Here is a 13,252-nt window from a genome sequence, read left to right as displayed (position 1 = left end):
AAAAAAAGCTTAAAGTAACTAAATATTCAAAGGTATCAACCGTCTGAAATGGATCATAGATGTGTTTGATCATGGCGATGCCAGAAATTGATATTGATGTTGACGACGTTGACGACATTGACGACGTTGCTGGAAGTCACCATGCAGCAGCAACGGTGTTCTTAATGCAGACTGATCTAGCTAGCTGCTGAACTTAGTTTTTCGAACAACTTTTCGACGACAGTTAAAAAAAGACATGCTCGGCCTCTGCTATTCGTTCATCAATCAGTTGGATATCACTAATCACAATTCGTATCATTCTTATAAGATTTACACCAGACAAATAAAAGACTTCGCAGCTAGCTACTCTATTGGAGACAACTGGTAAATACACTGTACTTGTGTTCAATTATTTTCCATGCTCACTTTACAATCAATAGTCATATGTGCATCTTCCCCTAATAAAAGCTAGAAACATATAATAAAAAGTGGATGGTCAATATATTCTTCAAAAAAAAAAAATTTGATTTCTCACGCCCCTGAGATCGGGTTCCGGATATAGATATATTCCTGTGTGTGCATGCCTAGCCCGTTCCAAGAACCACCAGCTAGCCATTGCGAGCACGTACTCGACTATAGGACCTTCTTTGAGTGCGATCAGTACATAATGTTGCATGCACGTACTTGTATGTACCGTACTCAACTCTAGAGTACATGTAGATAAAGTTTACGAAGCACAGACCTATCAGAGGGTTTAGTATGCATGTAGCTAGTACTAGAGTAGATCTCATTTTTGAAATAGTCTTTCTGTGTATATATCGGCGAGACACGGATTACTATAGCTACCAGCAACCATTTCTTTGTTCACGGGGATTATAAGCCATAGTAAATATAGGCCAACATTTAGTAGGAGGCCTAGGCTGTTTGGGGTTCAATAATTTACAACGAATTCGAAACCAAGGAATTTGTTAACAAAGTCACAAATTCTTGCCCTCAGGTAAAAGGGTCAGCACTCTTTGCTAGACTAAGGGATAAGTGGGAGTAATGTTGTGGTATATGGTTATCAAATGCTATTTATTCGTGGTCAGTGAGTACTGATACGTGAACTACACATAGCTGTTATATCTACATGTATCAAACCCTCACTTTACGACTACATGTCTCGATGATCCATGTGCCTATAAATCAATGTTGAAACATGGGTTAAATGACTACCGCATCTGGAGGAGTACCGTTAGGCTGCATTATTGCTACACAACTGTTATATTAGTAATCTGGCTGGAGTTTTATTTTATTTCTACACCTCTATATTGTGGTGCAATGTTAGCTTTACAGTATTTTATGTATCTCTCTTCCGGCACTTGAGTGACACGTAAATTTCTGTAGGGATTTAATTTAAACCTATGAAAATCTCTAGAATCTGGCTCATGCACCTGATAGGATAATACAATCCACGCACCTTGGAGGATAAACTAGGGTATTTGGACCAAACTTGAGATTCAAGCGAGACAAAATTTGTGTATCCTTCCGCAGCCATTAGGTGAAAAATACGGATTATTGATCTTTCAAAAACAGTACAATTCCCGCCTCTAGCTCTATAGTACACATGTTTTCAGTTTGGCTACAACAACGTTGAAACTAGACACCCGCTTCATAACTACAGTTTTGGTCGAGAAAGACCGCTCTCGAGGGTACCGTGATCTACTTGTAAGTATATAATCATGCGTGTAGTTATATTGTCGAGTGATAATATATGATGCGCTGGCGCAACTTGTTTGTTTACTTATTGTGCTCTCATGGCACAGGCTTGGGTGACTGGTTGTTTTTTCTGTTAATTCATTTGTGTATGCTTTTAGTGAATGGTTAACTAGTTATGCCCTCACAACTTTCCAGACAGCACTATGCTTGAACGATATTGTTCGTGTATGATAACATGTATTTTAATAATTAGACATTATAGACACAGTTCTCTACCTGCCACGTTCTAAAATCCGATTAAGAAATCCCAAGGCGCCCTAATCGTTTAAACCAATACTGGCTCGCAATGTAAAAAAAAGCATAACTCTGGTTTGCATGTAAGCATCTTCTCCCATAAGCATACATAGGCCATTGCAAAAGAAATCTGTGTAAATAAAATTATAATAGAGAGAGCACAATACAATCAAAAAGATATGTATCTCTGACTTCACCCCTAGCTTAGCTCAATTTGGAAATGTGGCGACACTACCGCCCCAGATCACACCACTATCAGGCCATTAGATATCCTGTTTTTTGTTCATCAGTTCCGTCATCTGCGCCAGATGCTTCCTTGTTTCCAAAAATGCTATCTCTGCCCTTTTCGCTGCCATTTCCGCCTCCTCGGCAGCACACTCGGCATCACGACTTTTGCTCACAGCATCCACCATAACCCTGCTCATCTGCAGCAGTTTCTCACGTCGGGCACTCTGAGGCTCATTACTCGCAGCGTTGATAAGATCCATGCAGACAGCAATGGGATTTCTCTTCTTTTCGTCCTTGGAAGGACTCTTATCGAGGCTAGGAATATTGGACGTGTAATATCTTCCACCAAGCCCATTAAAGACTTTTTTTCCGTCAGGAGTCTGAGGGATCTGAGCTGAAAGGCGCTTCATGAGATTCACAACCTCATCCTGGGAGAATTCACCGTGGGGTGTTACGGGCGAAGATCTTTCTTTATTCTTCCTGATAGTGGCATACTTGAGGAAACCTCCGCTTTCAGTATGAGAAAACTTTGGTGATCCCCGGCTAAGCCAGCCCACAAAGTTCTCAAGTGGCCCAGACTTAGATTTGACAGTTCCACTAGAGGTGGACTGAAAGGAATGTTGTTTGTTATCGATACAAATGCGAGAATTCTCCTTCTGGGAATCAATGTGGATAAGTGATTCAACCATAGGTCCTGGGGTGCCACCGAACCAAGTGCAACCACTCGGCATAACCCTCGGATTACTAGCAGATCCAATTTCAGTAATATCAACTAACACGGAACTACTTGATTTCCGGTAGTTGGTAGTAAAGATTTGTGCTCCGTCCACAGTCGATTCGCCCGCCCCATTGGTTTTGGATATCTCATCATGAAAGGTGGTTTTGTTAATGGACTCAACAGAGATCAAAGATGTTCTGGTACTCACTCGATGTTGAATGGCTTCCTCCCTCTTTAGGGGGTCGAAACTTTTGTCATTCCTCTGGTCTACCGGGTTGGATAGTCCTAACCTTTGATTATCAAACGATTGTCCTTTATGCCGAGAAGGTGGTCCAGAGAAGGCCGCCCATGAACTTCCAGAAAGAGGGGGCTGATTAAGGGAGGAGTGCGAGTGCTGAGGAGTCATGTCATTGACCAGCGATTGCATATAATTCCTTTCAATGCCTGGAATAATGACGTTTTTCGGACTGGTAACGTCTTCGAATCCAGTATTAGCTATTCTCTGACCACTCCTTCCAGGATTAGGAATATTACTCTTCTGCTGATTGTTTGCACCATCAACCCTCGGCTGTGGAGAAATTTTCGGAATGTACGAATTATGAATGCAATTGACACCGGAATTTTGGCTTGGAATATATGAATGAACGCAACGTCCAGTCCCAATATTTTGGGTTGTAGTCTTATTGGGTTCTGCGTTCTCTCTCGCTTCTTCCACCATATATCCTTGAGTGTTGAGGTGCCCCTTGGAGAAGTTTCTAGCTGGGTCCTGTGTCTGGCGACCATTTTCATGAATTGAGGTTTTTCTGCCAGGCTGCTTCGAGTTTAGTATCTTCGAAACGCTCTCATGTGAGGGAACCTTCCTAGTAACTTGGTGGGCCCTCTTAGTCTCATTGGCACCAGATATAGGCGGTCTAAGATCAATCGGGTTCGAGGAAAGAGTGCTATTAGTGCTAGATTTCAAGCTCATTTCAAGTCTTATTTGTTTAGCATCAATATCATCTGCGGGGACGACACATATGGCCCCTTTCGAATTCCTAACGATATTTACGATTCTTGGCGCCTCTCGAGGACGTTTGGGCCCGGGGCTATAGTTCCGTGACCATCTTTGGTCCTCGTAAGCCCTTCCCCGGTATTTCATGCGAGCTCCTTCGCTAGATGAAGTAATCGAACTGGGAGATGTGCTACGTTGGCGACTGCTTCTCCCGGGCAGCTCAAGGGCTGAACCGAAATCTTCGTTAGGAGTAGAGGGCTCACACCTATCGGCAAAAGTTGTCTTATTGGGAGTTGCAGAGATTACCGTGTGTGAGATTTGTGTAACTGTGTTGATTGACGATTCTGGTTTTGTCATCGAAACTTTCGTTGGGAAGTAACCGAGTTTTGTCCCACCTTCGACGCCTGCATCTTGCACTATAGTGTTGGAAGATTTACTAGCAGGAATTGGAGTTTTGATAGAAAATATCACTGGCTTTTTATGGCTCGCATCTGCCGTATTTAGCGCTATGGTGGAAGATGTTGGAAGCTCCTTTCTTCTAATCGCTGATGAATTCAGCGATGAGCTTTCCGAAGACAAAGTCTTTTGAGATCCTGAGTTGGTTCTCCCGGGTTGCTCTGTATTTGCTTTCGAAGGCATTGGATAGCTAGAATTGTCACCTTTTGACTCATGCCTCAAGCCCGGGAAAGAGAAAGCTTGAGGGAGAGACGGGAGTGCCTTGTCTTTTCCCGGAATCCTAGTAAACTTTGATGTAGAGTTAGGAGTAGAGCCTTTAACTGGGATACCACTCTTCTGTCCGATATATTCAGAACTTTCAGGCTGCCTGATAAGCATATGAACTTTGGAGGGTTGAACTGTCATTTTCTTCCTAAGTAGGAAAGGTAGACGTGATGGCAGTTCTGCCATGCGGCTTGGGATGCGCGAATGAGATAAAGATGTATATTCTGGTTCTTTCCGAGTCCGAGAGGGAGTAAGATCAAGACTCTCGTTATGCCCAATCACTTTAAATCCTTTACTCTCCTTTACTGACTTCCGTTCTGGAGAGGGATTTTCCAGTCGCAGGTTATTCGGGGAACCTCTTGCTGAAGGGGTGACATAATGATTGGAGATGGACCTAGGAGGAGCCAAGTGACTTGATAGTTTATCATGACTTCCAGGTCTAGAAACACCAGAGTCAGAGTAAGGTGAACTCGGACGGCTTCCATTAGAGCGAGTAGGCTCGTGCTTTACGTATATGCTCTATTATTAATATTAGCTATTTGTGAGGCTTGCTAGATGAAGTATATGGGGATTAAAACTACCCATTGATTGCGTGGAGTGCCACACCCTGTCTTGGATTTATTGCTCGAATTCCTCGGATGACCCAAGCCAACGGTATTAGATGATTCAACCTCAGATACGTAACTGACAGCCAAATCAACTGTACTCTCTGAGGAGGCAGAACAGTTACGACTGCTATTCTTCCTGGCCTTGATAAGTTGCTCCATGTCGTAGTATTTACCCTCAAAAAGCTACAAGACAGGTAATATAAATTAGATTGTTAAGTAAAAGGTAGATTTATAAAGACTCGAAGAATGAACGATTCAGCGGCAATAGGGAGCGGGGATAGCAAACAGTCAAACTTGTCACTGCCTCGGTGCCCCAACATAATCCCCGTAGGGTTGCAAAGATTTTTTGAACTTTGATATCCATCGGCATCTCAGGGAGATCAGTCTGTATCTTATTCTTTAGATCCATAAAATGATCGCCCCATTGCTTATCGTCCAGAGCCTGCAGGATCTATGTTTTTACTTATTAGGTAAAGTTGAGCAATAAGAATAAGAGAATTGGATTTATCAATTACCATTGAAAGATTTTCTTCATCTTCGATGAATTCGTCTCTCCAAAGGCCGTTTACAGACGCCTCAGAGGGATTCAACATGATGAAACGCTCTTAGAATCAGTAATTCCTCTTTTGATGTCTGAGGGGGAAAAAAAAAGAAAAACCCAAAGTTAGCATATTTGTAGTCTCGATACTGTTGTATTTATTACAGACTCGATGGTGTGTTGAGAAAACAGAATTTTATCAAAAGAAAACCGTCAGGTCTGGTTTGGTATATACGTACTGCAGCCCTATCTCCGTATTGATCTTGCTGGTCCTAATTGAGTGTATTTAGACGCCCAATAATACGCTCTGATGAGGTAAGAAGTTTTGAATGAATGTTATCGATGAAAGAACTCACAGCATGCAAATGGAGGGAGATAGTGATGACGATGTCGAAAGGATGTGAAGAAAGAAAGACAGGTGGAGACAGTAGAGGCCCAGGCAAAAAGTAAATACTTATGTAAGTCTACACTAAATGTACCCGGATGCACCTAAACAAATCCTAGGAAGGGTAAGCAACCGAGATTCTGACCACATGTATCAGTTATGTCATTAAAAGCGGAATATCAAATTGGTTCTTACAACAATTTATGTGTGAATAAAACTGCACGAAATGCACGAAATGACATTTAGATTTTCTTGGTAAATACCCATTCGAACGAGCCCAAGGTCGTGTATTACTATTGCCATATGTATATATATGTATTACATGGTACCCGTACCGGGCTTGCATGATAGTATCTCCGCTGGTCATTCACAGATCTACAGCTGCAGTCCTCGGTCCTGTCTCGGGAGGCGTCCAAACAGATTGTACGCCCGCCTTACTGTGTACACCCGCCTTACCATATTATAGCTCCGTAAGGAACGACTGTGCTCATATAAATATTTCTTGACTTTCCAATCGTCGATACGTAATCAGTGGGAAACCTCTTAATCATAAATTATCACTCGGACAACTATAAAAGTGTTAGGTGCAATTTTAAGACCAGCGCCGGTTGGGATAAACAAAGACATTACATGAGAATTTTTATTTGCAATGTCTTATGCTAAACCTTACCGAAGAATTTAATGCTCAAAAAATTGTAATCCCTTTTCGCCAATATCCTCAGAAACCTCTACTTATAAGCACGGATTTTTTTTCAGGGAGCCAGTCCAGCTCCCAGACCCCCCTTAGTACCCTTGATCTTCATAAACCCTAATGACCCCGAATCCCCATCTGGTGTGATGACTATCACCTCATCTGGTGTCGCATCTGCTTGCCTCATCTTCCAGGCCTCCTTCCTCTCGATACTCCCATCAGGACCAGGATCTTCTCCGTAGCTAGGTACGTCGCTCTCAATCTTCTCGAGAACAATAGTAGGGGCTCTGGCCCTCATCCTAGGCGCTGGTATAGGGCTGTCCTCTTCTGTGGAGTTTGTAGTTGTGTTGGCAGGACCAGGAACGAGAAGAAGCGACTCAGCGTGTTTGGTGGCCGCTTTCTCGGAGGGCAGAGCTTCGCCGACGGCGGCGGAAGCGGCTTCTTGAGAACGAATTTTGGCCAGAACCTCAGGATAGAATTTTGCACCGACATCTGGGTGGGACTGAGACAGACGAGCTAGATCAGTACGTCGAATTTTGCGATTTGGTTTTGAGGAAGTTCTCTTTGCACGTGTTCACCTTCGAAAAAGAAAGAAAAAATAAGAAAAAAAACGAGCCATACCTTAACCCGATTCACAAGCGTTGCCTCACCCAATAAACGAAAATCACCTGGCTTGGGACTTTTCTCTGCATCCCCCTTTACAACCTCCCTCTTCAATTTTTTCACCTCTTCCGGAATCTCTATACTTTCATATCTCGTATCATAGCTCACACCCTGGAAGAATGGTATCGAGAAACGAGACCCTTCTCCCGCGGCCGGAGCGATTACGCGGTGGGTTGTTGCAACACAGACTCCTCCCGTGATTGCTTCCATCCCCTTTCCCATTGCTACCACGAATGTGCCTGGAATTGGGGGACAGTCAATCCATGTTCCTGAATAATTCTGAATTTGTAATCCTTTGTGATCAGATGCTTGGAGGAGGTATGAAGAGAGGTCCGAGTCTTTATGTGGCCCAACTGCATCGGGTTAAGACGTCAATATCAAAAGACTGCCATTTCAACTCCTTGAGAGAAAAGAAAACCGGGAATAATCACACCAACCTCCCAGAGCCTGATCACTCTCCTCAACCTTCAATTCTGTGACATCCGGGTACCTAACTATTTTCAACCGATCCTGCCTCTTTGTTCCGCTAGCACTTTCGCTGCCCTCGTAGTACTTTGCAAACAAGTCCCTCTCTAAACCAAGTACTTCCGCTACAAGGCTCAAAAATTGCTCGGAGAAGCTTCCCATTGCATCCATGTATTCTGTGTACGTCTTTTTAAACTCTGGGAGGGAAGACTCGGAGGGCCATTGGTTGGGGCCTCTGAGCCAGCGGTAGCGAGGCTCGTCGTCAGCAGGAACCGGGAGCTCGGTACCGAGATCGAATTGCTCACGCCAATCGGTTGCACTTTTTGTTCTATATTTTCATTGGGGATCAGTAATTATGAAAGGGAGTGATAATATGTGGGGAGAGATCATGGGTCTGGGGGTATTAATCAGGATGACGACATACATCTCGTTTCCCAGGCGACTGTATCCAACAAAATGCGGAGCTATAATATCCAATCTCGGGGGTCAGCATCAGCATCGATCTACCAACATAACACCTCACACATCTAGATATTGAGCTTTCTTCGCTTCAATGATCACTTTCAACTTAAGTTTCGTCACACTAAGGCCGTATCGAACCCAACGTTTCTTTGGTCTCGTGAAACGAGAGAAGGGTCCTTCTGAAAGCGAACACGACAAACTTACAATTCTTCATCTCCAGCCGCAGTTTCTCTTCTTCTGGCAAATCAAAGAAAGCCTTCCCGAGCCTCACAACATTATCCACAAGCACAGTATCAATGCCCGTGTTCTTGACGTAGAGAAAGCCTACTTCAAGGAGGGCATGCTTCAGATTTTCAAGAAATGCAGGTTTTGTTTCTTCGGACGCGGAAAGAGAATAATCCAGCACTGGAACTTCGGTAAAGTCGGACATTTTCTTTGTTGTTTGAGTAGTCAATCACACTGGAGTGGATGATCCGAAAGATGGAAGGATGGGATAAAATGGGGGAATTTAGACTTGATATAGGTTGATTGTTACCAGTTCTAGAATCTTATTCCTCCTACCAGGTAAGTTCCGTGTCTTCCCCTCACTGAAAAAACGAAACAATAGCATAGCCCTGTTGCTGACTTGTCACAGGGCACCTTCTCATGAGGAGGGGTTGTCACCATCTTGCTACCGACTCTCCAGTCGTCTCCGATATCCGAACCCTTGCCCTGTTGGGGAATGGCGTGGCGTGGGGAAGATATCAAGATAAGCCGGCTGGTTTTAAGCGAGCCAATCAATTAATTATCCAGCCACAGGGATCAGCCACGCATCAGCTGGGTCTTCCTGTGTCAATGATTGTCATGGTTGCTGCGGACCTTTCCGTGCCATAACAGTCACCGGAAATGTCATCGGAGTCCTGCTAATTCTTCTAATAAATTTAGCTACATACATAAATAAATTTCTTCTCCAGCTGCATGCATCCGGGCCATATATACACCGCTTGATTTCCAGATATCCTACTCCTACTACTCTTAGTACTCCGAGACTGCTAACTATTTAACTACCTTTTAAAGGGCGATCTTTTCTAATTTCTACGATGGGCTTCATAAACCCCATTTTCCGTTCGTTATTACTACTGCTACTACTTTTGTTTTCTGCCATTTTAGCGACATTATGCAAAGCTTCTCCAATCTCACCCGACACATGGGACCGTTACATTCAAGCGTATCCCACACACGAAGTCCGTCCTCTCAAAACCTTCTACACTGAAGGCACTGTGGACATCGACACAAGTCAACACAAGCCAAACATCACTTTTATTCTCAAAGGCCAAGGGTCCCTCGTAACCTTTGAATTTGCACAAAACATTACTGGCCGGTATGTACGTCGCTCATTACAGCAATAACTAGCTCATCGCCTATACTAACAAATCTTAGATCTAGACTACACCTCGAAACAGATCCTACACTCGCATTTAGGAACCAATCCATCGGTATCTCGCTTTCTACCTCTGCTCATCGACGAGATAACAGTACCCGACTCCTCCCACTACTCAACGACACTATCATAGAAGATGTCCGTGACGTCTTCAAATATGTCACTCTTTTTATCCCTCCTTCATCCTCTTCAGTCTCCAAAAATGGAACAGCAACCATAGCACTGCGCGATGTGTGGGTTGTCTACTTGGACAATATACACGAAGAGAGCGAAGAAAAAACGATACTGGAGAAGATAACTGGGGATGGGTTAGAGGTGGAACTTGAGGAAGAAGATGCAGAACAAGTTAAAGCGGAAACAATCAGAAAAGCAAAGAATAGCTTATTGGCTGGTATATTAAAGATATTAAAGGATTCTTGGGGAGGATAGGAGACCTGACTACACATAAGTCTGGTTGTTTATTGCGATAGTAGTTTAAAGCCAATTTCTTTTTGTAAAATAAATTCGATTCATGATAACATGTTACAGACAATTATTTATCTAATCTGATGGGCCTAACAGTATTGTTATAGAGGCGAAACCGTGAAACCTATCCGGGGAAAAGAAATGGTGCGTTTTGAGCCTAACTGATCAGAGGGCGGTAGAAGATGTACATATGATCCAAGAGAGAGGCGAAACATCTTATTGGAACTATATCGCGATTACATATACTTAACAACAGTGGCAAGATATATGATATCATGTGTCAATTTCTGGATAAAACTGGAGTATTTGGATCCAGAAACGCAGGTGTACCGGAAGCCACAACCGTCGCCAACTGTATTTGATAGATAATATACGTGGTGAAAATTAGATTTAATAACAAAAACCATGCTCCTTTTGGCATCTAACTCCATAATCACCAGTCATGGAACCACGACACTTTAGTAAACATCATCTCTATGGTTAATTACCGCTACGATACATGTATCTATAACTAAATGACCTTAGTGATTGAATTATTCCATCATGGGTGTTGAATATTGATAGCTACATGTAGTAATGGGTACAGTTGGGTGTTGGTTGTGATCCGATCAGGTTGGGGCGTTGCAATGTCTTCTTAAACTCATGTCTTGTCACTCGCCTCTTGGCACCTATAATCCTGGGGATGCGCTAAGGCCGAGCCCCAACGTCGCGTCATCCCATCCACCGTATGTTACAATCCTAAACGTCCACGACCGCGGCTTGCAAGATCAATCCAATATGAATCTTTGTCATCTTTCTACCTTTCCTAGTTTCACTCAAGGTTAGGATGCGTTAGTCTCGTTGCCATATTTAGACCCACACAATCGCTATCAATGTACATGTACATGTAGTTAACGCTATATATATCCATACAAGTTAACGTATAACACATTATATTATATTAATAATTAGTGCATTAATTTGATCGTATTTTCAGTGAAATTAATATTCCTTTTAATCATACATTAATTATAATAGAAAAGCTGTTAACCATTAATTTATACCTCTAATTTTCAAATCACATCATATATCATCAATACCAATCAGTGTCCAAAGACTCCTACACCGATGCTTGATCGAAATAAATAAAGTATGATCTAACTAAGAGCACAGGTATGTGTAGATTGTTGAGAAAGAAATCATGATATCAGGAGGGAGAGATAAGTAGACAAGAAAATCTACTTCAATAAAATAAGTACGGGAAATCAGACTACACCGCGCATCAAGATGGATCATGGAACCTTGCCCACAAAGTCCTTCTAGATCTTCCTCAAACCGTCTCATGCCGAGTATCTAATCTTCTTATGAATTTCTTGATCTGTCCTCTCAGAATCATTTCTTGGTTTAAGGCTTTGTTGGGGTAGGGCGCAGACGTGGCCAACCACGGCATGTCCCCCACGAACTGCAATTCTCGCATACAATGCATTCGCGTCTAGTACTGGATCCACCACCATGAAGTTTCGTAAACTGTAACCGAAGTCATCCGGTAGTGAGCAGAAGAGCTGGGTGGTATTCGTGTATCCTACTACTTTCTTGGTAGTAACGATGGGGGTCTTAGCGGCCCTTGTGTATTCTCGGTAGTTCGTATGACTCTGATGCGGCTGTACAGAATAGGGTGATGTGTCCATATTCTGGCCAGTAGTATCAGATCGTGCTGATGGAGCCATGGCCAGGCAAGGAGCAGCAATGCTGAGGGTTGGTGTAGATTCGGTCTGGATTCCTTGTGAACTGTCTTGGAAATTCGCCGGCACCGCTACCCACGAGTTGGATGTGTGGGAGCCGTTTACGTGTATATTGATAGGAAGACTCTTGTCTTGTCCAAAGGAACACGATTGAGCTTTGACCGAAGGACCTTTGAGTTGATACATGGATAATTCTTCTATCTTGAAGTAAAATGAGAGTTAAAGAGATAATCAGGAGCACAAGAAAGATTGGAAAATAAGGGTTACGTAGGCTCCGATATGACCAAGAGGGTTAAGGCATAATATTTACCTGGCTAAACGGGCCTTTATACTAGGACCAAGGGGCGTACGTAATCAGACTCGGGGTTTATGACAGCTTTTCAAAACTGTGTTCACGACGAATTAAGTGCTCATGACGTCGATATATGTACGTACATGTACGCACATATATTCTAATGCGGATGGCGTTTCACGCGTGTACTGTTGGCGTTTTCGAGCCGTATGTACCAAGCCAACGTAACTAGCCGCATTTTTCAATTTGTGAAACTTTAATACGCTGCAGCTAACAGCTACAGAGGCATTTAAACAGTGGATATTTCTTTTTCATAATTAACCTTGAAAAGCTAGATCTAGAGCGGAGTCAGAATAGAGTACATGTATATTCGATAGTAGTATATTATCAACAATGGCCTATCTATCATTGGCATCCTAAGTAAATCGGTATGGACAAATTAAATTGTTACCTGATAGAAGCATACTATCGGCCTCAATAGCATGTCAGGTGATGTTCCCGACCATATAATGCTACTATCGAGGCGCCACTGTATAACGCAACCTCTAATGATTGGTCAAACCCGGCTTTTACCTTATATAATAAAAAGATTCAGATAATATAATACCTTAAAACACACCTATAGGCCTATGGCCTCATGTAGGTAAGCATTACTAATTCATAGACCGGGAAAACTTAAGCTTTCATATGAATTCAGCTTAAATTTATTATGTCCATTGTATGTATCTATTTGAGTGTTCGAACGTTCAATACATGCGTGTATACACAGTACTTGTTCTTCGTTAGATTTTGACCAGATAAATTCATTTTAGAACTGACATTACATGTAGCTCATGTATATATCTGTAACTACAGTGTTTATGCGGTTATTATGTTAGACCAGTACAGCTATATAATTTTTCAGCATCCCCATC

General features: G+C 42.7%; 4 protein-coding genes across 4 annotated transcripts; 1 reads left to right on the top strand and 3 right to left on the bottom strand.

The window, feature by feature from the left end:
* Positions 1–2,234: 2,234 nt before the first annotated feature.
* Positions 2,235–5,829, bottom strand: H6S33_003444 (uncharacterized protein; the record flags this gene model as incomplete). Its single annotated transcript, XM_044834787.1, has 7 exons — positions 2,235–3,062; positions 3,126–3,394; positions 3,452–4,252; positions 4,304–5,147; positions 5,318–5,419; positions 5,523–5,687; positions 5,752–5,829. The coding sequence occupies 7 exons, from the start codon at positions 5,827–5,829 to the stop codon at positions 2,235–2,237; spliced, it is 3,087 nt and encodes a 1,028-aa protein (XP_044691805.1).
* A 1,082-nt stretch (positions 5,830–6,911) lies between these two features.
* Positions 6,912–8,870, bottom strand: H6S33_003443 (uncharacterized protein; the record flags this gene model as incomplete). Its single annotated transcript, XM_044834786.1, has 5 exons — positions 6,912–7,352; positions 7,472–7,866; positions 7,951–8,306; positions 8,403–8,442; positions 8,645–8,870. The coding sequence occupies 5 exons, from the start codon at positions 8,868–8,870 to the stop codon at positions 6,912–6,914; spliced, it is 1,458 nt and encodes a 485-aa protein (XP_044691804.1).
* Positions 8,871–9,519: 649 nt separating this feature from the next.
* H6S33_003442 (uncharacterized protein) lies at positions 9,520–10,289 on the top strand (the record flags this gene model as incomplete). The annotated part of the gene is made up of 3 exons (XM_044834784.1): positions 9,520–9,544; positions 9,605–9,800; positions 9,860–10,289. 3 exons carry the CDS (start codon positions 9,520–9,522, stop codon positions 10,287–10,289), a joined length of 651 nt encoding a protein of 216 aa, XP_044691803.1.
* Positions 10,290–11,644: 1,355 nt separating this feature from the next.
* Positions 11,645–12,232, bottom strand: H6S33_003441 (uncharacterized protein; the record flags this gene model as incomplete). The annotated part of the gene is made up of 1 exon (XM_044834783.1): positions 11,645–12,232. One exon carries the CDS (start codon positions 12,230–12,232, stop codon positions 11,645–11,647), a length of 588 nt encoding a protein of 195 aa, XP_044691802.1.
* Positions 12,233–13,252: the final 1,020 nt, after the last annotated feature.

The sequence above is a fragment of the Morchella sextelata genome, assembly GCF_020137385.1.
Source record: "Morchella sextelata strain SCLS chromosome Unknown scls_15, whole genome shotgun sequence".
Taxonomy (NCBI): Eukaryota; Fungi; Ascomycota; class Pezizomycetes; order Pezizales; family Morchellaceae; genus Morchella; species Morchella sextelata.
The sequence above is the reverse complement of the archived record's forward strand: the minus strand, read 5'-3'. Positions and strand labels throughout refer to the sequence as shown.